At 40.2% G+C, this 24,494-nt stretch overlaps 1 protein-coding gene across 1 annotated transcript; it reads right to left on the reverse strand.

Annotated features, from left to right (window-relative positions):
- Positions 1–252: 252 nt before the first annotated feature.
- On the reverse strand, positions 253–23,505 carry cacnb3b (calcium channel, voltage-dependent, beta 3b). The gene is made up of 14 exons (XM_061058491.1): positions 23,259–23,505; positions 9,468–9,587; positions 9,131–9,253; positions 8,921–9,042; positions 8,628–8,680; positions 8,332–8,351; positions 7,998–8,078; positions 5,104–5,162; positions 4,795–4,895; positions 4,477–4,628; positions 4,037–4,132; positions 3,766–3,936; positions 3,621–3,671; positions 253–3,534 (listed from the first exon to the last, which is right to left on the reverse strand). Exons 1-13 carry the CDS (start codon positions 23,295–23,297, stop codon positions 3,642–3,644), a joined length of 1,167 nt encoding a protein of 388 aa, XP_060914474.1. The 5' UTR covers positions 23,298–23,505; the 3' UTR covers positions 253–3,534; positions 3,621–3,641.
- Between the last annotated feature and the right edge of the window lie 989 nt (positions 23,506–24,494).

Below are 24,494 nucleotides of genomic sequence, written 5' to 3' on the forward strand. Positions count from 1 at the left end.
TGGCCCTTAAAGAGCAGCCTTTAAGTAAAAACAAAGACCTATTTGGAAGACATTAAGGTAAAAATAGAGAATAAAATGACATTTTAAAAAGTATGTTGTCCAGCCTGGTCAGGTAAACTTTAGTCTCACTTTAGTCTCAATATGATCAACATGCAGCATTATACAACCTAAAGGTACAGACATGCTTGTCCTGCCCTCTGCTGGTGGTTATAGGAATAACAAAAATAAAAACACCACAAATAGACAGACATGTTACTTAAATGTGTTTTATTCACCCCCTCTTTCAAATGTGCTATTGACAAAAGATGCACCCTGTACACATCATCATCAGACACTGTTTGAGAGTCATGTTGTCCGACTTGTGAGAAGCAACACGATTGTTAACATCATCATTAGACCAGACATCTTGTTTAGTTTTGGAAGTGGGTACAGCATAACAATTAGTGCATTTATTGCATCATAAAGCAGACATAAAAATGATAGTAGTGCAATTATACCCCATCACACCCCGAGGAGATATCTTGATAGTCTCAGCTAGTGTCTTTTCCATAACAGACCTTGTATTGCATACAGAATTTAGGCAAGTGAAACACAACAGGAAATGATAATTATAAAAATTGTGCTTTGGACTTTTAAGCAATTGACTGTAGAAATTTCCTGCATGAGTAAATTAAACTAATGTTAATAACTGCATCACCTCATAAATGAAAATAAACTGTGGTCAAGTAGAATCATGTCTCTTAAACCTGGTCCTTCAGAAATGAAAGTGGGTGTCAGTGGAATCAATATTTACTGTGGTTTTAAATAACTGCAGTGCATCATTCTAAAAGAAGAGGAAAATACATTTAAACTCATGCTCTCTGAGACGTTTAATATAGATTTATGTGCTGTGACTAAAACCCCTCCTGTCAGCATTGTTTTCTTCTGTGCAATTGTATAATACTTCTAATATCTGTATAATGAATATACAGTATGTACAGTATAGCCTGATGTATACATATTACTGCTTATGGAGATCATAATGATTTACTCTGAAGAGTGAATGGCTCATGTGAGGATGGTCTCAAAAAGCCCTTCTGATGAAACAGGTATACAATATGCCATGCATGTATATTTGATTATTTACACATGTGGTATGTTAGCTGATTGCTATATTTGTATAGGACAAAGCAGATGCCTTAACATGAGAATATCAGTGCTTTTTGAGATGCATTCACTTTAACCGTAAGACATGATGTGAAAGCTAATAGATGGTTACATGAAAACAATCGACACAAAGTTTAAAGGAAGTTTTGGGTGTTTGCAGAAAATACACTAACCAGTGTAATGACCGGAAGTGGAATGTATTATTCATTTATATGGATGCATGTTTGTCTTTCCATTTTAGTTGCAATGAGTAGAGAATTGCCACAAGAGGGCGCCCTCTGTGTACTTATAAGCCTGCAGCACTTTTAATTCTGCAAAAAGATTATTAAATAATTTACTGGGCTTATTGGGAAGTAAGCCTTGAAATCTTTTGATGTGCTTGGAGACTCAGTGTCTCTTCAGGGGTGATGAAATCCTCTCAGAGATGTAGCACAGTGGTGTAGTGGCAGATGGGTGCAGGTGTTTTTCAAAACTGCTACTTCTACTTAACTCTGAATCCCTGTTGATATCTTAAGTCTTCCTGCCATCCAAAGAGAAAATGAGAACTCTCCATCACTCCATTTAGCAGTTCAATATTACATTTAAAAGATACTACTGAAAAGATAAAAAGGCAGATATGTTCCTGACATGTCGTGTGGTTTATGGTGATGTGTGTGTTGTTGTTTTTTTTTAAGTTAAGTGCACATATCACAAAGCATTACATTCAGCACACAAGCTGAGTCAACATGTTACTGTGTTATTTAGCTATACATTTATTCTATTTAAAAAAAAAAAAAAAATCATACACTAAATCTACTCAACAAGCTGTTTTTGTTTTTCAAGTTTCTGGTCCTGAAGATCAAGTCAAGTCATGTAGGGTGTGCCAAATCTCTCACAGATGTATCATTTGCTCTACTTTCTAACAACAAAAGAAATACTGCAAAATGAGAGTAGATGTTAATGTTTTGAAAATAAAATGTACATCTGGTAATAAGAGCGTGGACGTGGTCTTTGTAACAGTATCACACTTACAGAAACCATCATGAGGAATGGGTGCTACTTCATACCAGCAGTGCCAAACCAAAGTCTGGGACCGAGGCAATGCACTGGGGATATATTTTAGGGTCATTTTCCAATCTGTTAAATCACATATCAGCGCATCTTTGACATCTGGTTATGCTACAAATTATGTTGGATTAAATCAAGTCAGAAAGAAGAATTTTAACATCTTTGGCAAAACATCTGTACAATACTGTGTAGTTACTGTGACACACAGTTTAAAATGATTACATGTGACAAGATAGAATCATTATAAAAGCCAAATGTAACTCTGTGATTTGTTTTGCAGTTGTGTATTGTATGCAAGAAAATCATTTTAGTCTATGATTCAAGTGATTTGGAATGAGATTTGCCACCAACCACCCGCAAACAAACCAGAGTTATTGCAAATAATCCCATTTGAGTTGACGGAGCAGCATTTACATTCACAGCTGTGGCAGATGATGCATATAGACTGTTGATGTGGAAGCATGCACTTGTCACGTGTGAGGTTTGCATTACTGTTGCATACAGATATGTGATCGGCTGTAATGAGGGCCCAGATGAGGACTACAGACAGTGGAATATTTAATTGGAGTAAATAAGATGAAAATAAAAATAAAAACTGCTACGGGATAAAGTAGAAGACAAAATAAATAGTAAAGTAACTATTGTGCATTTTAAAGAAAATATTTGGTTCAACTGGAATCACAGCTCACTGGGAGCTGTGGAGATGGAAGACATAAAGAACTGATTTGTGTCACTCTCTACACTCTTTGGAAGCCATCTTTATCAGAGAGAAAACCCTACAGTGGAGAGCTACGTTTGTTTATACATTGTGTTACTAAGTTACAGAACTTGATGATAACATCCTCTGACTGTACAGTTACAGTATGTAATTCATCTGGGTGTCAATAACACCTGGGCTGGCTCAGCTTGACCTTCAGTGTGAAAGCAGGGTGTCTGGGAGAGGTCAGGGGGTAGGTGAGGGGAAGAAGGTTGTGTGTCATGACTGCACTGCTGTATTGGGTTTTGTTACCAGTACGCGTGCAGTAAAAGAAAGCAGCCCTGAGTTGTTAAGTGGTGGTAGGAGCAGGGAGCTCTTGCTGAGGGGGCAGCAGTGAGGCGGAGGCTCCTCTTGTCAAACCTTCCTCCTTCTCCTACCCCAATCCTCTTGCTCCTCTACCTGTACCTCCAGTTCACCAGCCTCATGCTCTTTTGCTCTTGAGGAACTCGGCTCTTGTTCCTCATTTTTTTTTTTGCCAGAGAAGGTGGTGGCTGGCTTTGGAGAAACAAGGGCTGCTGCTGCTGCCCCCTGGTGGCACCCTGGTCCCTGTGCTCCATAACCTCCCCAGCGGATAGCACAGGCTCCTGCAGTGGAAAATGTCAAGAGAAAAAAGTCTCAGAAAAACATAGTACGAGGAGAAAAGTTGAAAAAGAGACAACTTTCTTATTACCGATTTCTGTGGCGGTGGTAATCATTCTATCAACTCTTGAGTCTCGGAAAACTAAAGAAAGAACACAGGAGGCAGACATTATTTTAAGTATAATGCACGTGAAATGTAAAAACCCCATCAGGCTTCAGTCGGGGGTTTCTCTTACTTGTTGGCTAGAGTTAGCTGAGGGTGGGGTGATCACACTTTGGTCCAGTAAGGGGTTAACAGGGGCAGAACATGGGAGATGTGTAGCACGCCAGTAAATTTCCAGGTATTCTGCAAGGTGTTCACACGCATCCTCCAGCTGATTTTCATCCAGGATGACATCAAACATCTCCTAATGAGGAACATAATGCATGAGAGACATTGCAGTAACGTTACATTTCAGTAGCTTTTTGTGAGATTTATGATCATGGGTTTGCTGCAGAGTTCCTTACAGGTGGACACTGAGCTAGCTTGTCCCCTGCCATCATCTGGACATTTAGGTGTTTGCTTTGCGACTTCCCTCGAGATTTGATCAACCTCTGAAGAACCTGTAAGATGAGACCGAGACAAAGAAAACAAGACTTTAATAAAAGGAAAACCTGAGAAAAGATGGCCATCAAAGGCATCTTCAAATGACCTTTTTTTGACTGACAAAGTCGAAAAGCCAAAAAAAAGAAAAACAGCAAATCCTTGCTATTTAGAATCTTCAATTACATTTTTTATGTAAATGAAAAACAAAAAATTAGGATTCCTTAAAAAAACGTTTGTTGATTTATTTTCTTTTGGTAAAAGAATCAACTTCCTCACTGTTATTAACTGATTTGACTGAAATCCACAACCATACAGGCAAAGACAAAAGCCTTAAAGAAATGATTCTTTGTGTGTGCTCTACTTTGGGCGAGGAGACTTTGACGTAGACGATGATGGGAGCAAGAGACGTTTTGAGGAGCTGCGCCGGGTGGTTGATGGTGTCAGCATCAAGGACGACCAGCTGGAGAGACTTGGCCAGCTCAAAGATCCTCTCTATCTCACTCTGGACCTCAGCTGCAACAAACCCAAAGAAGACAGGCAGTTAAACACGCCTCCCTGGGCAACATCACCGACTGAAGATTAGTACAGACGTGACATAAAAGAAGGAAAAAGCATCTATTCTTAGCAGGTATTAATCTTTATTTAGCAAAAACAGATCAAAGACTTTCCTGTCACTCACCCAGACTGGAGCGTGTGTTGGATCTCTCCATTATGGCCTTCTTATTGAGCACAGAGCGCTTTGCCAGTGACAGATCAGCAGTCACCCGTGTAATAGAGATCCTGCAGAAAGAAGCATCTTATCACACCACATCCACAAACTGCTCCCTCTCAAAGGATGAGATGAACTTGTTGTCTGTGACAGCTAAAAATAAGTCATCATCATCATGTGTCCCATCGACCATGAAACATGATAGGCAGAATCCGGCTCAGTGGCTCTGTCACAGAGTTACTGTACACGGAGCTGCAGCCGAAACACAGCTGTACTCACCTTCCGTCGAATCTGTGCTTTAGGAAGTCAAACAAGGCTTTCTGCATCATGTCTGTTACCTAGGCAACAGAGGGGAAGAAGAAGAGAAAGGGGAGAGAAGATAAGGAGAGAGACAAGTGTCGTGAAATGTACGGTACATCTGCAAACACTCAATTCAAACAATGGAATTACAGATTTTTCACTTATTTTTGGTCAGACTCTAAGATAAATCTCCATATTTAACCTTTATATTCACTTTATAAAATGTATTAAACAGTTAATTAAACACTGTAATATGGCTTACAGCAGATAAAGTGACACTTTTATGTGTCTTTCAAACTCAAGTTTTTGTCCATTACTATTTATATGTATTAAATAACTTATGTTCATGTTTTTAAAAATGGTATTACTTCTCTGACACCACTGCAAGAAACCCACAGAAGGAGTAACAGTTCCATTAAACAACACTTATATTCTTACTACTTCTGCAGGGGTTGTGGAAACTTGACACCTCAAGTGCACAAACACTGAGAATGGACTCAAAACTAAAGAAAGAAACATCCTGTTTCAAAAAGTTCAACTTTTGAAATGTACAATGTTTGCATGTTTATAGGGTCTGGGTTTTGAAAGAGGGCGAAGGAGTCAATGTCACATAAAGAATTCTTAGACAGGTTATTGTTTTATTGTTTAGAAATCTAATCCGATACATTTTTCGTTCAGGCAGAATTTGTCTGTGTGCATCTTAACATGTTGAAGTGGATATTTAACGATGGAGACAGAAGGTATGTGTTGTTAGCTAATGTTTCATGGACCCTGTGAGAGTGAAGGGAAGAAGTCTATTTTGAAAACGTCCTGAAAAATGGATGGCCTTTTGAATAGGGGATGAAGTGCACAGTGGTGTTGCTCCTCCTCAGCAAGAGATGGAGAAATAGCAAGGGGGGAAGAGAGCAAAAGAGAGGGAAACAAGACGGAGATGTCGGAGAACAATTAAGAGCGACCTAATATTATATGTAGAAGAGAGAAAAGGCAGAGAGAAAGGGGAAGAGGAGGAGAAGGCGGGCTGGCGGAGCATCCCCAGTGCACATCACCAGAGCAATGCATAAATATTTCACACACATACACACACACTAAACAAGCGGATTGGCACACAGCCTGCACAGCCACAGAGAAGGAGAGAGGCAGAGAGAAAATGTTGGAGCACAGATACATTCTGTTCCTCACATTTCAGCACATTTACATGCAAGATTAATCCAGTTTAACTGCCATGCCTTTCTCATACATCTCATCCCACATGTGTTACTGAAGAGATCAAATACAGCGGCTGATATAAAGGGGCATACAAACAGTTTTATATGACTGGAAATGGATCTTAGACTCCTGTTGTGTGTGCTATAATATCATCAGGATGTGACTGTGGTGTTTGGTATCAGAGTTACTGTAATGGGATAATGGATACCAGAGCGATTCCCTTTAGATCAAACCAGCCAAGTCCATACTGGAGAAGAAAATACGGTCTAGATTGAACTGGATCCAATAATGGCAGCCCAAAGAGGGAGAGACTAGAGAATACACTCAAACACTCAGATAGTTCACATGTGTTGCTGGTAGCATATTAACAAACACCCACATAAATATATCTATATTTTATTTATTTATTGATTAATTTACTGATTTTTGTGCGTGTCTGATGAATCTAATAAAAGTGTGGACAAATAGTATATGTACTCATCTGATAGGAGCATTACATTCAAACATCAAATTGTTGCATTTGTCTGCATGATGGCAGATGTTTAATGCTATAAAGCACAGGTGGGCTTTGAGCTAAATGCTAATGTCACAATAAAAATTGCAAATATATTTCTCTGGTTTAATATTTGCCATGTTCACACTCTATCATTTGGCAAATAGTACTAAACAAAGGTGCAGCTAGCCTGGGACCAAATGAAATGTCACTTTTTTTTTAAGCATGTATCTCATTACGATCAATCCTAAAAGATGCCAAGACACGTAACTCAAACGCACCAATGTGACCTTCAGCACCACAAGACAAAATGTCAAAGTTCAACAAAACCTGCACTGTTTGTCCTCTGGCCATCAAGAAAGTCTGTGTAAAATGTCACAGCAATCTATCCAATAGATTTTGAGATGCTTCGATGCTGGCATGGCTGAAATGTCTTCAGTTTCATTTTCTGAGTGGTCTACAGTGAGAACGTACTCGTTTCTGAAGACTAGATATTTGCAAGATAAAACATGTAAAGACTTTTAAGATTAGGGTTTGTAACTTTGATGCACCCAGTGGCAGTATAAAATACATTCTGTTAGTATGAAATGCCCTCCAACAATGTAGCTGATATAAACCAGAGACACTAAGGCAGCATTCACACTGCAGGTAAAAGTGACCTGAGTCTGAATCTTTTTTTTTTGTTCATTTGTGACTCAGATCTGATTGGTTTTTCCGGACATTTTGAAAAGCACATGTCACATGGACTCTGATCTTTTCAAAGAAGATGTCTAAGATTCCCACAGGAGTCTGAAACATGTGAACAGCCAAACAATAAAATTTGATTCAAGCAATAACAACAACAAAAAAAAAATCTGAATTGAGCATTAAGGCTTAAAGTGTGAATGCAGCCTAAGGAGAAAGGAGATGAAAGACTGCAGCACACATTGTAAATAATATTTGGATACTTTTCTTACCAAACAAAATCAAGGGGAATTTCGCTTTCTGTTTACTTTTGAAGTCAAACTCATTCAATAGTTTATTGATTTTTTTATTGACTTACATCGGTTAAGTTACTTTGACACATGCTTCATATCTGACTATGTCCAGGTAATGCACACACACAAAGCAAGACTGGAATAACAGAACCAAACTATACTGTACTTAATGAAAGCTGTACGGATTATTATCTCACCTCATAACCTTTTAGTGAGGGGCCAACCAGCACCACAGGCCGCATAGAAGGGACCACGTCATATGGAGGAACATGCTCAGTCTGCATAAGGAATTAAATACAACAAGACGCAACATGTTGAAGTTAATTTAATGCTTTTACTTACACACACTCAGCTTACAAACTGATATGCATGAACATAAGCGGTTTGCATTGTCACCACCAATGTGCAGAGCTAGCTATAAAGTGCTAGTAAATATCTTCTTTTTTTTTTTTTTTTTTAACTCAGAATAATTTGAAGGTGAGTCTAGGTGTCTTATTAGATGGCAACAATGTGGTACATTGGCAAACTTACCTGTTTCTGCTTCTGTTTGGCTTTCAGGATAAAAAAGAATCCACATTAAGCATTAAGTTAAAAAGAAGGCTAAGGCAATAAGAAAGAGGGTGTTCACAAATAAATCATGCATGCCATGCAATCTGTGGTCATCTCAAGTAATAATTAAGCTCAGTTAGATGTAAAAGAGATATTAAAAACACATTGTAGAGAGCATTTAGGCCTAGATATGGCAGGCTATGCAAATGGGACCCCGAGAGAGCACATAGAGGCAGAGCAGACAGACACAGCAGCAGGACACCTCCAATCCCACTTACCTGCAGATGGAGGGGTGGACCTCCAGCCTCCGGATGAAGCGTTTCCTCCTTTCCTGTGGAGCAGCATAATGCAAAGCTTCATTATGCGTGAATTCTCTCAGGGTGCAATTTAGAGAGAAGGACTTCCAAAACAGAGCAACACATGAGCAAGAAGTTGTTCTAAAAAAAAGTTTTCAAAGGCTGCGCAGAAAGCTGGTGGAATTAGGTCAACAGTGAGAGAGAGAGAGAGAGAGAGAGAGAGAGAGAGTGATGAAAGACATGTAAAGATCTCTCTGAGTTGTGTAACTGCTGACCTTGCTGCTGCTTTCTGCTCCTGCTTTATCCTCATGGCCTCAAGTTTAACGGGGCTTGGGATGAAGGTGATGTCCGCCCCTTCCTTCACCAGCCGACCAATCCACCAATCATTGTTGTATTTCTACATGACAGGGAAACACACCTTTAATAATCAGGAATTACGCTTGCATTTGTTTTATGTGATTATTTTAATGCTAAAAGCCTCTTACTTCTTTTATGTGCAGAAAGTCTTTGGTTTCAAAGTTAATAGCAGCACCTTGGACTGGACAATCTTCATCCAGGGCCCCACAGTAACTCACATTGGTTTTCACAGCAAATGCTACCGGTTTGGACTGATGACAGAGAAGAAAAATGAAAAATGAAAAATGGCAATTGACAGTATCATTTCCATACTCACAATTGTTTGTCTGAAGATTAAGTTTGGGGCAATAGATCCCTATGAATCCACAACCATTTAAAAAATATAACGCTCCTGTTTGCATACTTATTCTTAGGTACTGAAGGCAAGTTTAAAGACAAACTTTGACCTTAGACCCCCAGGCTAACCTTGGCTCTCTCTAACTGCAGCTGAGCCTGGCGCTCGGCTTCACGCCGAGACGCCTCCTGGTCCTCCTCCAGGGACAGGTCGGAATCCGAGGGTCGACTAGTGTAGGAATCGGCTGAACCCTAAAATATGGAGGAGATAAGAGAAATAACGGTTACAGCCCTGATAGAGAGGAAATAAATAAACCACCTGACACATTAAAGCAGCTGTGGCTTCATGTTCAGAATTACTCCAGGAACAATCTCTGAATCCATCAGATATTGTCTGACAACAGTATCTGGGGACTAAAGCCAACATTTCGGGGCGTCTGATACGGGCAGCAAGTATGCAACAAAGGACTTCAGGGCAAGACTTCATTTTGAGTGTTGCCATATTTACAGTCTGACTAGCAACTTGGGAAGTGAGGATGGAGTTTGTGTTGAGACACAACATCAAAAGTAGATGTCATGCTGATGTGTGTTTAGAGATTATTGAAAAATTAATTGACATCAGAAGACCTCCGACTAGAGCCGGGATTGCATCACGGCAAGATGGCATTGTATCCCTTTGGCTCTCCACACTGACTGTTTTCTTGCATAAAGATATAGCCTGCTGAAAAGTGAGTATACGGACACTGTCAACACAAAAACCTGAATTCTTCCAGCAAATCCATGATCTAGTTAGAGAAATAACTGACCAATAGTTGGATCCATAGATCAGCCTCTGTCTCTCTGTATGCCCTCCTTCTTGTTCAACCTGTACATGAACCTGAATCCTCTCCTGAAGCCATGTGATCCAGCCTGCAAGGACCTGTGAGTTCTTGCAGCTTTCCAAAGCAGCCATCTCAGGGGAACAACATGTGCGTGAGAGCTGCAACAACACCAACATCCAGGACAGCACTTGTTGTCTATACACTCAGCCAGACTCAACAGATGTTGGCAAATGTCCAGAGAGTCAAATAAGAGAAAAAAAAGAGTACAGATTATATAAAATAATAAGACTGAATGAATCCATTTTTGAGACTCTGTGTTGGTCTACAGAAGTAATGTAGGACCTGTGTCATTTAAAATATATTTTTTTTGTTTCAAATTTGCATCACTCAACTTGCTTTTGTATAAATAAATCCAAAGATTGTAAAACATATCCTAACTTTAATGATAATGAGTTCATATAAAATAAGTTTTTACATAAATTAGCTCACCTGATGTACACATATTTATACTAGAGCCTGACCCAAACATCCCTTGGCTGATTTTATCAGGTCAAAATGAACATATTACACAGTATTTGCATATATGCAGTATGCTGTGTACATATTAAAACACTATATGATAGAACATTTAATCCAGAAAGTGATGCATGGTGAGTTTCAAACACGATGTCATCATGTGTTTAGCAGAGTGTACTTTGATCCCACTCTTTTGACTGTCTGCAGAGCGTGAAGCAGAACTTCACAGCCAGGCAGCTGCTAGCAAGCACTAGCATTGGTTGTAAAATGTAAAGTTATTTTTTAACTTTTCTTTAATGTTATTTGCATTAGAAAACAGATCACAGAGTACCTTTGTAAAGTCATAATATTTCAGAATCCTCATAGATAAGGTCTGTTTTCATTTACAGATCAGAAATATGTAATTGGTTATTTTTTCCCGCTTTATATCGCCACAGCTACCCCAAGTCAAACCGTGATTGCAGACAATAAAACCAAAACTTAAAAAAACTAAAATATCCAGTTCAAAAACATTTGAACCTAGATTACAATTATTTGGCAACTGGCTGAACCTCTGACCCTTTGAACGAAAAAGACAAGAATTGTATCCAACAAAGCAAAAGCAAACACACAGTATAGACCAAACCTGAAACTGTGAGTTATCACATAAACTCTCACAAATTCCTCATTTTAACAGATTTGTGCTCTCCCTCCATCAGCACCCCACTCCTCCTCCCTTACTCCCCTGGCTTCCCTCCCAGCTGGTCGCAGGGCTGGAATACTCTCCATTAAACAGACAGGAGCTCCCACAAAATACAGCCAAATATAGCTCCAAAACAACGTCATCATTTTTTTTTTTTGCTCTTTTTCTCCCACCTGTTCCCTCCTCCCTCTTCTCTTCTTCATTCCCTCCCCACCACTTTCCCTCCATCCCTCCTTTGCTTCATTGGAATCCAGAACAGAGTTTGAGGGAGTCATTTGAATATCAAAGCCTGCCAGCGTCTGTAGAGTCTACCAGCAGAAGAAACAAAACCTAATTAAAGCACACACAGTTCTGCAGATGGATGAAGAGAGCTGATATTATGAACAGAGACTGAGTCGCTTAAGTCATTCAAATCTATACATTCTCTTCACCTTTACTGATCTTTCTCTTACACTGGCACATTTGTATTCTGTTTTGATAAGATGAAAGGAGATGACAGCAAAAAAAAAAATCCCTTAGTTATGTAAGAGTAAACTACATGTCCCCTTCAAGTTGAAGCACAGGACTGCCAGACTTTTTCTTTGTTACTGTCCGGGTTCTTTTCTAATATCACTGCAGCACTTTCTGCACAGACTCACAATGGCTATAAAGATGTAAAATAATCTTTGTTGTGTCATTCATGGCTTTTGACTGGTGCAAAACATGCAGAAAAATCCAAAGTCAGATGCAGAGAATTAGATTTAAATTCTTGTAATTTTCTCAAAGTGGTCTTACAACTTTGCTCTGTTATGGGATGATTATGATTAAGGGCATTCTCATAACCACATGATATGTTAAGAATGATTAGTCAAGAAAAACAATTAGGACAGCACTCCAAATTAGTATTTTTAATTGCCACACTAACGTTTCGAGCAGAATAAAAAAGCCATGTTATACGCTGAAGAAGAGCGTCTGCTCGAAATTAACGATACAAATTTGGAGTGCTGTCCTAATTGTTTTTCTTGTTTGAACATTTTTCGGGATTCAGCACCCAGTTGTTTAACGTTACAAGAGAGTGGAGAGTGTTTTCTCTATCATTAAGAATAATTAGTCATCAGTTGTGTGTTGCCCCACTTGGGACATTAAGTTTCAGGTGCTAAGACACTTTTGAAATTAAAGCTCCTGTGAGGAGTTTTTGGTTGTTATTATAGGAGATTTAAATGAATAATAATGCCTCTTGATTAGATACAAAAGCAAACTAGATCATCAAAGGGAAGACTGAATATTTCTTTAAAGTTATTTTATATGCCTGTCACTTCTGCTGAGTGGTAGGTGTAAGATGAGGAGATTAACAGGAAACTGTCCAGACAACGTTTTATTTTAAGATTCTTTATGAGTTACATATCAGTCCTTTTAGATTTGAATGATTTAGAATGAGATTCTCTGTCAGAAAGCACTACTTACACATGTACAGAACTAGATCAACAAAGAAATCATTCACCCTGCTTTGACCACAGGTGTCGCAAAAATGCGGACATCTTGTACGTTCCTCACAGGAGTTTTAACTGCCCGAGCTGTCAACTTAAAACTGGCAGAAAAGAAGCTGATCAGTTGTGCATTTGATAAAGATTAAGTGCTTGATATTATCAGTTAATATGTGGATTAAACAAGAATCTTCCATTAGTAACTCTGTCCATTCTGTGAGTGTTGTGCAGTCAAAAAGCCATTCCCTGCAGACAAGACCAACAACGTTTCCCTCTGTGTGCATGAGCTTGAACACATTGGCTTAGTGTATAAATCCACCTTGGTGTTAACTGAAAAGGTTGAATGAAGGATGTTGAAAATCTTGAAATGACAAGCCAAAAAAGCAGATACTCCCTGTGGCCATCAACATCAACAATGAGATGCATATTAAAAAGAATAAATAAAACTGTTATTTTTCACATAAACCTGAAGACAAAATCACAATCCCGTATGTAACTCAAAACAGATTTTGCTTGCTGTAATCGTTCCTCCAGTTCAAACTGGGCATAAATAAGGGACCTCCTTGCATGCATCAAACCCCAATGTTGTGGAAACAATCCAAAGTACTTGTTCTGTGCAAAGATCTGTTCCTAAATTCTTCTTCCTTCATGTCATTGTGAGTTGATTCGATGAATAGAGGAATTAGAAGGATATTTTTTTTCCTTTCAAAGAGCCCGTGAAGAGATAGTAGCACAAAGTGGGATTTTTTTCTATAATAAACTTAGGACTGTGAATATGGTCCCCCACTTTCATTGCCCAAAGTAACATCATGAGACTGATACGCTAAGCACACGTATGGGCTGAACCGCATTATGATGTTGAAAGGTTGGAATTCCTTCATACGAAAACAGAAGATAAGACTCGGGCAAAGAACAGGGGTAACAACCATGACATTCAACAGATGGAACTCTCCGTTTGTTACAAATTCAAAGCAGAGCTTCAAAGTTACCTACAGAGTTGCAAAAAGACGGTCAGACTGTGAGTGAATGGTGCAGTATGTCCAGAGAAGAAGGGAAAAGAGAAGAGAGAGAGAGAGAGAGAGGAGTTGCGGGCGAAGTGAGTGAATCAGAGGAGACTTCTGCCTAGACGAGAGTGAGGATGGGAGGAAAACAGAAAAAAAGAAGAAGAAGAAGATGTCTGAGAGCAGACAGACGGGGGGACACATGGACGAAGACTCTGAGTTTGCATGCAGCGTGATTCAACAAAACGGGCAGCATCCACAGCGTACCTTGTTACAGATGAGTCCTGTAGCGCTCGAGTCGGAGGCAGACATGATGCTGCTGCCAGCACTCTCTTCTACCCCATTGCACAGAAGAGGCAGAGCCCTCCTCCTCCTCCTCCTCCCTCTCCCCCTCCTCCCCTCAGCCCCGTGGTTACAGAGGGGGAGAGAGAGAGAACGAGGCAGCCGCGTTCAGACTAAGTGCTTCACAGCTGACGTTGCCTCACTGCCTGAACAGCCATTTCCTATTCAACATTGATACCCTGACTGCAGCAATGGTGTGTTCATGCCCACATACTGGTTCAGTTCTCTGGATTTTGCTTCAGCTCCCAGGCAGCCCTAAAGAAGGAGTTTTTCCTCCAGTCTTTGCATCCTCTCCATTCTACTCAGCTCACCCACCACACCGCAAATCTTAAATACAACTCTTTTTCAGCATCACAACACTTTTCTATAGCCTTTATGTCTTTAATGCTGATTTTGGGTTTTAAACAATCCTGAGAAGTGGCGTTACATGTTGTTTACTCTCACATTAAAGATTTTATTTTTCCACCAAGCCAGGATTGGACTATATATATGAGCCAGAAAAAAGACTGAGCAGTTATGTAAGCCATGCTAAGTGACAATAATGAAGAGATACATGCTGGGAGACAACAGAGTTGATCCTGCTGCCAATTATAGCAGCTTTCTTTGCAGGTTGCTGCTTCCAAAGGGGCTAAATAAGTGCACATTCAGGAGAGGAGGACAACAACCGAGAAATGCAATGATTTAGAAGAAAGAAGTTTAGAAGAGGGCAGGGCTGTCTTGTACGATCCCTCCTGACAGAAAGGTGATGCATGATACAGAAGAGCGATGCAGAGGTGAGTCAGCCATCCAGAGTCCATCAGACATCTTATTAATAAGCAGGCGGAGATGGTCTCTATTGTAGCAGACAGCCTGGTTGTTCCTGGCAGGCCAGGGCTGCACGCCTTCTCTCCAAGTCAGCCCCTGGGCACAGAGTACCTAACAGTAACAACCATTATACTGGCAACATGCGTTCGCTCACCCTCATTCAACTTTGGCTGCTGAAGAATTAAGTGCACTCCAGCAGGGGCTTTTAGCAACAAATGTCTCAGGGCTATATTTCTGTGTGGATTTTTAAAACTAAAGGGACACAAGCATGCACACATACACACATATTGTTGTTGGAACAACTAGCTCCCATAAGATGCCAGTAAAGTAGAGGAGACGGGGGGGCTTTTCTCTTCTGTTGTGTGGTGCATGAGGCAGCCGTTGAGTAGCAGCGCTTTCAAACAGTGGGAGAGGAACCAAAGATGGAAAGGAACCAAAGATGGAAAGGAACCAAAGATGGAGAGGGAAGGAAAGAGAAAGGCAAGAGAAAAGGAAAAGGGGCAAGTGGAGCCAAGCGAGAACATACCTGAAAAGCATATTTAAAAAACGGGACAAGACAGAAAGACGATAATCTTGATCAGTGATTTAAAAAAGCAATAAAGGTGAAAAGAGTTTGTATAATAAAACAATAGGAGCAGAGATTAACAGCAGAATCTTTTCCTTTTTTTTTGTTAATTTTTGCTGTTCACTGTGTCTAAATATAGCTTCCCCTCTCCCCATCACAGACTGGGGCCGGCAGTGGGGAGAGGAGAGTGGAGGATTGTCAAAGTTCACTGAGTTTTGATGAATTCCCCCAAGAAAGAGCAAAGCAGATTTGAGACTGGCTCAGCTATATTCTCTGATGCTAGATAGGCCATCTGAATGTGAACTAAGAGCCTGTATGGACAACATGAGCAAACACACACACTGAGGCGCATATTATTACAGCCGGTGTTGTTCAAACCTCCTGGTAATATGATGCAGGTGTACTTCATAAGGTTTCTTTTTTTAGCTCTTTTTCTTCAAAGTTCACACAGGATTTCAAAATCAAGATAAAAAGAGAGAAGCAGCTGCACAAAGACACAAACATTTGATATGGATGTAGACAAAATCTTACACTTTACCTGCCTTTAAGTACTGATAAACAATACATTCCCCACAACTCTGAAGAGAACAAAAGCATTAGGACTGCGCCTAAAAACACAATCTAAATTTAGAAAAAGGTGTACTTAAATCATGTTTGATGTAATAATATAACTAGACTACATATCTGACATTCATTGCTTACCTAACACTTAACAGTTTTACTGCTACAGAAACATTTCAGTAGGACCCAAAAAATCATAAAGGTATGAATATGAGGCTTTTGTTTTTTCTTGTTGTATTTCTGCTGAGCACCACAGAGCCACACTCTTGTGCAGTAAGCAACTGAGAAACTCTGCACCAACTGGGAACTCAGTGACTTATATAAAAAGGGCATTTCAGAGTTCAAACAGTTCCAGATGTCCCCAACAAATCTTGACATTTAAGCACAAAACCTGTGTACCTGCCTATCGCCCTGACCTTTTGACTTGATAGGCACCTTTCATACTTTGAGCAGTGATAGCTGAGGCAGCATTAACAGGCTGAGGTGGATCATGCAGAAACAGAGAGGTCTCCTGACAGTGCAACCAGAGTAGGGCAGAGTAGATCAATAAAAGAGCTACCCAGATTGATACTCCATCCTGTCCCGAGCAGCTCCACCCTCCTTTTGCTCTAATGTTACCTCAGGATACTTTCTCCCTGACTCTAATGAGCCCTTTGCAGCCTATAAATAAGCACTTCAAGTCTTTTCAATGCATGCTGCACGCTACTGCTGCCTCACCAAAGACACCAAGTCCTCACAGTAACAGCTGGCTGTATGGAGGTTTAAAAATAGGGGGCCATCTCAGATGTAATGATGTGAATCATCGGCGTATGGGTCGACATTGTCGTAACATACAGAAAAGGAAGGGGAGCAGTCTGACTGAGAGGATTCTCTATCTTTCATCCACACTGTACACTCAGTCTTATTGGCTTGGCTGTGCATACTTAGGCTCTCTTCCCCCCCAAGGGGTTCCTCAACCTGACTTCACCAAATGCTTCAAAGTGCAGAGAGGCTGGAGCTAACCCACATAAAACTGTGTACCTACAGTGCAGCAAAGAATGGCACAGTGCTGCTGCATCCTTTATTAAACCAGACGTGTTTGTTGGAAGCTGACCTGATTTAAGCTCGAGGTTTGAGTGTAGGCCTAATTGGTGCATCTTGACTTGTGGGCTGAGCTTACTGAGGGAATGTCAGACTTATCAATATGTAATAGTGCCCTACATACTAGCATTACATTTAAAAGAGTTCATTTCCTCTGAAGTCTGAGAGGTTAACATGACAAGATAGTGTTTGTTAAGGGAAACAAAAGTCATTTGTGCATACAGATCGCAGATGTATCAGCCAAAGAAAAATCCCGGAAGAATCAGTTAGAGATGCTTAAATGAGAAGGACAGAACATGCCCTATAAGAGCAACCAAAGAAAGGGGAAAAGCATATTCATATTCATATTCATCCTCTTTAACAAATCAATAAAAATGCAGTTTTTCTACAAAGTCACTTGCAAAGAAACTAGAACTGGAATACGTGGCCCTCTCAACTTCACTGCTTCATCAAATTGAATCAAGACATTGCACACTGATGCTCCAACACACAGTCATGTTAACGCACACACACACACACGCACGCACACACGCACGCACACGCACACACACACACACACACAAAGCACTTGGCTCCTCACGGGACAGGCTTTTAGTGCTCTGTCTCATGCAGTATTTAATTGACCCCACACAGGAAGCCTAGCGGTCCCAAATGCACTCCTTCCCCCCACCAACAGAGAGAGCTTGAACGCCTGCAAGGATGCCCACAACTTCCAACCACTGCTCCTCCATCTCCCAACACCAGCACAGAGATCAGCACTAAATGGCATTTTATGCTTAAGTGCAACTCTGACTTTGCACAGAAATGTCAGTGCAGAGAAAGAAGAGTCTGATATAGAGCAAATTTGTTCAAAATTCCCAAATTCAGATGAAATTCAGCAATTCCCAACTAAAAAGCCACGATTTGAAAACTTCCACTCAAAAATTCAATGGCAGAGTTTATGTTGAAATGTTCCTCTTTCTACAAAGTAAACCTCCATCTTTTATCTCCATCCAATAAGGTAAGAGTCCAAAGCCCAGCAAAGATCTATTGTAATGTTCATATCTGCTATTAGTGCATCTTCCAGAAGAGATGAGAAGCAGAAGCTACAACGAGGTACTTACTCAGTTGGAGGTAGGAGAGCAAACTCCCGTCTCGCTCGCCCTCTGCTACTCAGTCATGGTGTGCTCTCTCTCCTGGGTAAGACTGAAGTATACTGTAGCGTGCTTGTAAGCAGTCGATCCCTCTCTCTTTTCTCCCCCTCCCCCTCCCCCTCCTCCTCCTCCTCATCCTCCTCTCTGACTCTCCACCACTCTCAGTACACAACCCTGTGCTACGTCACAGAGGCTCTCTCTGCTCTGCATGTCAGCCTTCCCGCCCTCTCTGCTGCTGCTCCCCTCTTTTCCCTTCATCTCCACCTCGTCGGCCCAGTGGGACCAAAGGGCTGCAACTGGATTGCAACAGCATGAAAAGTTCATTCATGACTCCGACTTGATAAAACAAAACTGTTTTTGCATCAAACAGCATCTTTGTGATTTACAGATCGTTTTCAGATCTATGTGCATCTAAAAACTTAGTAACTCTATGCAAGCTTTGCTGGACTGTCTAAAAGACAGTAAAACATGGATGGCCTTCCTGATTATCAATGAAAAGAAATCCCAAATAATGTATTTGGAAACCCTGAACTCCTGGATGGCAGTATTAATGTTTTTGCCATGTTAGCCTCCAACAGTTGCCCTTGTGTCAAAAATGTAGGTGCAAATCATTTTTGACAGCTCCTTTAAACTTGACCAACGGAATAGTTCAGTTCTCAAAACAAGCTGCTTCCAGTTAACATAAAGCCTAACAAAAGGTAAAAGCCCATCTTCCTCCACTGAAATAGAGCGAAATTTCCACGTTTGTCACTTCTGCCTATTGTAACTCTTAATGTTGATCAATCATCTCTTTGTCGTTTAGAGCTATATGCAGCTGCACATCTTCTGACTGAGAATAGCCGACTTGCTCATATCATGCTTGTACTGGCCATATCTTCACTGGCTTCCTGTCAGCTTCAGGATCCAGCGTAAGATTGAATTACTTCATTTAAAACTCGACATGGGCAGCACCATCATACTTGTCTGATTTGTTGCACCAACATACTCTAGTCAGAGCCGTGTGGCCAACACACCAGATGCTTCTAGATGTTCCTTGAACCAGGCTGAGAGCCTGAGGTGACAGAGCCTTTGTGGTGGCAGCCCCGAACCTGTGCACAGTTTACATGTGAACATAAGAACAACCCAGAACTTTGCAAGTTTTAAATCTACGCTCAAGCCCCACCTCTTTGTGTTGGCCTTTTATATATGTAAGTTAAGCTTGACATCCAAGCGTTATTACGCAACTATATTTATTCTTATTTATCGTTTATTGCGATTTTTTTTATTGTGGTTTTTTGTTCTTTTTACTCATATATGCGTTTTTCGAGCCCTATTCAGCATTTTGGCAACTGAGGTTGTTTTAAATGTGCAAAAAAATTGAACATTTAGGCTCTCAAATGTATTCTTTCTGCTATTACAATGTACATCCAGCACACACCTTCAGGTTGGTTCAGGCAGAAAATCCACAAGTTTAAATGTACTTTTAAATATTCTTATTTTTGTCATTTTAATGGATTATTGCACACATGAAATCTACAGAAGTAGGTTGACACATGAAAATAAATCCCATTGTGATTGTTGAACATCCAGATACCAAAATCATAAGGATAGATATGCAGCCTCTACTTTTATGGGAAGTTTTGTGAAAGATTACTATGACTTTATGCATAACATGTTGTGCTTGGGGTCAATATCCTCTTCAAACTGATGTTACAATATTTGGAGAACTACTGCCTAAGACATATGCATGATGTAGTAGTAGTATGTAGTGATGTATATCTTCCTGTACTGGGACTAAATATCAAGCCTAGACCTTGGAAAAAGTCTAAAAAATACAAACAAGCAAGATAAAGATTAACACGGCTGTGTTGTATGGCTCAAAAATACAAAATCTTAAAAGTGGAAAACCTGCCATTTCTTCAGCCCAATCATGTTGTTATTCAAGCCTCTCTGGACTTCAACATGTCAGACACCAAAAGTTTAGAGACAGGGAAAAGTCTTGTGGTGATGGGAGCTATGGGAGCCGTGCAACTTGTCTCTGTTCGACATGTGGAGGCGTCCCCAGTGTTCACTGTGTATTTGGAGGATGTCATGGCTGGCTGTGCTCTGACACCTGCTCAGAGTGTCATGGATATCTACGGATGTCAGCTTTTCAAAACCACACAGTCCAACCAAACCTCTCTAGAGTAGAAGAATGTACCTGCTTTGAGTGTTAATTTGGGAGCAGAACGCCTCCAAAAAAGACACAGTGTGAGATCAACTAAGCATCTAAAGACAGACTAGTGTTTCACAGGAAAACCACGACAATGGCTGATGTGAAAATCTCCCGCAAAGCTGAGATTCATAATTCATAGGATAGGTTATAGGAAACAGTGAGGCAGAGGGAGAAAAGGAAGGAGAGAAAGATGGAGGAACCATCCATACAAATCCAGAATGAGCAGTAGGAGTGAATAAAACATGAATGGATGAATGTTTTGAAAGTTAAACTCCATGGGGCTCTCCACTGAGCGTGAGACGGGAAGAAACATGCAAGACAGGGCTGCACCCAAGCATTGAGTGCAGATGTCTGTTAGTGTGTCCCGTATGAAGCAGAGCTGCTGCTGCTGCTGCTGCTGCTGCTGCTGTTGGTGCATTATGGATGAGGGGCTATTTTAAGGCAGCGGGATGCTGCGTTTTGATTTTTGAGTGGAGGAAGATGACACCTGGCTGCTGCCAAATCCTTCCGCGAGGTTCATACGGCTACCTGATGGGTTCAGACATACAGGTACACCTTATGTTCCAGCACAGAGTGGAAGTTTGAACTTCAAGAGGATGGGGGATGTAAACAGACTGAAGGGACACACTGAAGTGAGTGATAGTGTCACCAAGCAGCTTTACACACAGACAGTGCACTGCATGACCCATTTAAGCAGACAATCTTACAAAGTCTGGTGGGGTTCTTAGTTAGAACACCGATCTGTACTTTGATCAAAACATAGATTTTTTTTAAAGCTAAAAGCTTAAGTATTCCCAATAACAAATATAGTGATCTAAGATGCAAACCATGAATGTGAAGTGAAAATCAAAATGAGTCTTACTTCTTGATAATATGACACAGAAGGCTGTGTTTGAAGCATTAAAGAAGAATGATCTGATTATGGTATATTGAGGTTTTAATTTTGTCATGGACATGCACATCTATGCTGTCAGCTTTAAATGCATTTTTATTTCCAGTGTCTTAAAGTTTTTACTCAAAAATAACAACTGTAATTAAAGAAAGTGCAATTAATTGAAATGAAGAACACAAAATGACTCCAACGGACTTAAATAAACCTATCCCACACATGCTACAAGCAAACATTTAATTAAATAGGATCAATATCAGAGAAATTAGTCCAACAAGATCTCTATGGCTTACTTTATCTTTTCAAAAACCTCGCCTGCTCATTTCAAATATAGAAAGATTTTTTTTTTTAAAGGACAGGGCAAAAGGAATAGGAAAAACACATTCCAAAGCTCCTGTCTATACTTATTTAATGTTATACCAAAAGTTTTATTGCACAAATGTCATGACATGTTATTTGAAGCTGCCTTTCCTAGAGAAGTTTAATTTGAAGGGCAGAACCTTCACTTCAGCACACAGCATGAATCCACAGCCGAGAGACCAACTGGACCCCCTGTAGTTTGCCTGCCAGACACACACTGAAGCAAATGATGCAATCACCCTGCTCCTCCAGGAGGAACTTTATACCGGCCAGAAAAGGCATTTTAAAGCACCTTTAACACATCCAGGCCCTTTTGATGGGGAAATAAACTCAAAGTAGGCTAATAGACACCCAAATTGTTTATTATCTCACTGATTGGCAACAGTTTATTAACCTTTAGAATTAATAATGGGAACAATATCAATCTATCTTTTATAAAAGAAACCTCCAGGAAAGTGATTTCATTGTATGTTTGATGTACAGACAATGTCAGCATCGATTGCCAAAAGTAAGCCCAAAGAGCAACCTGAAAAAAGACACAAACCAACCTCAAGAATCAAACATGAAAGGTTTAAGACTCTGAATTGTTGCGTTGCTATTGCATCACACTTCCAATCAATATAATTAAAACCTCTGTAGTCTATGCACAAGATTATAGTGGATTATATTACATTAGAGAATCATTAACAGTGAGAATACATGTGCATCATTTAGATTAATATCATGATAAACATGAATAGGCCTATAGCAATATCATTTACAGCTTTTACACCAACATTGTCAGAGGAAACTTTCTCTCTGATTGTTCAGCTTTGGTTTTCCCCCTTTTCCTGTGTTTTTACTCACAAAGTTGAGTTGCTTGCACTTCAGTTAGTTCGTTTTTGTTGTTGTTGTTGTTGTTGTTGCAGTCTGTTAAGGATATAGCTTACAATAAGAAAACTGTTGTTCTCACAATATTAAAACAGCAAGCACGTCTCTGAGCAAAGAGATAACAGCTAATCAGCGTGCAAGTAAATGAAGGAGAGAGTTGTGTTTCTTGTTAATACAAATACTCTGAATCAATGAAATTATTGTTATATTGAAGCAGTTTTTTTTATTTATTATAAAAGTAGAAAAAAACCACCAACGGTGTCACCGGACCAGTTGACTGTTTTCATCTGTTGCTCCTCCTGACTTGTTATTTTAATTTCGATCCAATTTTTTTTTTGTCATGGACTTAGTCAACAATCTGCTCTTAATATCCGCTGGCAGACTGTCAGAGTCGATGCATGCTGAGACTCCTTTACTCCGAAGTGAGAGATTCCCGATGAGGTCAGCCTGCCTAATTAAATCATCTGTACAATCCCACCGAGGAGCTGCTTTTACATTTACAGCTTGTTTATGTCTGGAGGTATACTATATACTCATGAATCGCTGCTCGACGCTTTAAAAAAAAAAAACAACAAAAGTCGTGATTTCCTCGACCGCAACAAGAGGTCCACAAAGAAGAGAAAAAGACTGAAAGCAACCCACCTCGTTCAGCAGAAAGACGCTGGAATTGGTCAGGGACATCCGCAGTTAAAAGAGACCTCGGTCACATTAGTCCAACTTCGGTAAAAAAAAACAACTAGGCTTTTAGTAGCCTGAGTTTTAACAATGAAAGCATGAGCTAAAGGCAGAGCACCGCGCTTGGTGCAAACATTTCCACAACACGAGGGACCGCGGCAGGGCTCAGACCCAACGCTTCAAGTGGACGTGAAGCACCGGCGGCATCTGCGCCGTACAAACCCTCAGTTTGTGGGTCCACGGCATGATCGATGACTGTACACAAAGCCACGCACGGACACACTAATGGGTAGATTACAGTTTTCCTTATGAATTATGCAAAACCTGCACTTTTCACACAGTAGGCTACAGGATTTATAGTCCATCCTGTCACTTTTGATGATGATCGACTTCATTTGGCAGCAGCCACTTTTGAATTTGAGCCCAAGCACATTCCCTTACATCTCTTATTGTCTAAAAAAAAAAAACAGTTGTAACGTTTGCCTGTCAAAGAAAAATCAAGTGTTTCCTGTCAGAGCGTGTAGTCGACCCACATTTTTCTAAATAGGCTATCTGAAACAAATATGTCCCATCCAGCTCAATGTTCGGCTGGATTTGTTGCCTAGCAATAAATGAATAAAATGGGATAATCCATTATTATTTCTCATGCTCTAATGTCATTATACGTGGAGAAAAAATAATTAAATTAAATATCTAAGAGTGCGTGATTACAGCCTATAAGCCTGTAAGGTGTTTATTGCACTTATGGATGTTTTTTTTTTCTATAAAGATGCAGTTTTGAACAAAAGGACCTAGCTCTTTCAGAGATATATGGGCTGCATGGAGCAGTCCACGCAGGACAGGCAGAGATTCGATGCAAGTCTTCTCGGTTTTCACCGATTCAGCACTTTGGCGCCCTTCCCTCTCATCCTATAAACTCCATCCATTTACACAGAGAGCAGAGCCCATCGACCGCTACAGAAAGGTACTGTAGGCCTATACTGCGTATGTCAAAAAAGACAGGAGAGAGAGAGAGAGAGAGAGAGAGATAACTAACTAAAACTAAAATTATGATATTCCAAAAAAGGAACAGCCTCCAACACCACAAATTCAGTTTCTTTAGATATACAGTCGAAATTGAACACACACAAAACTACACTTACCTGGACCTTAACATCAGCACCAGAGGTCACTTCAACAAAGCTGTGAACGACCTGAGAGATG

This window comes from Labrus mixtus, chromosome 15, assembly GCF_963584025.1.
Source record: "Labrus mixtus chromosome 15, fLabMix1.1, whole genome shotgun sequence".
NCBI classification, from domain to species: Eukaryota; Metazoa; Chordata; class Actinopteri; order Labriformes; family Labridae; genus Labrus; species Labrus mixtus.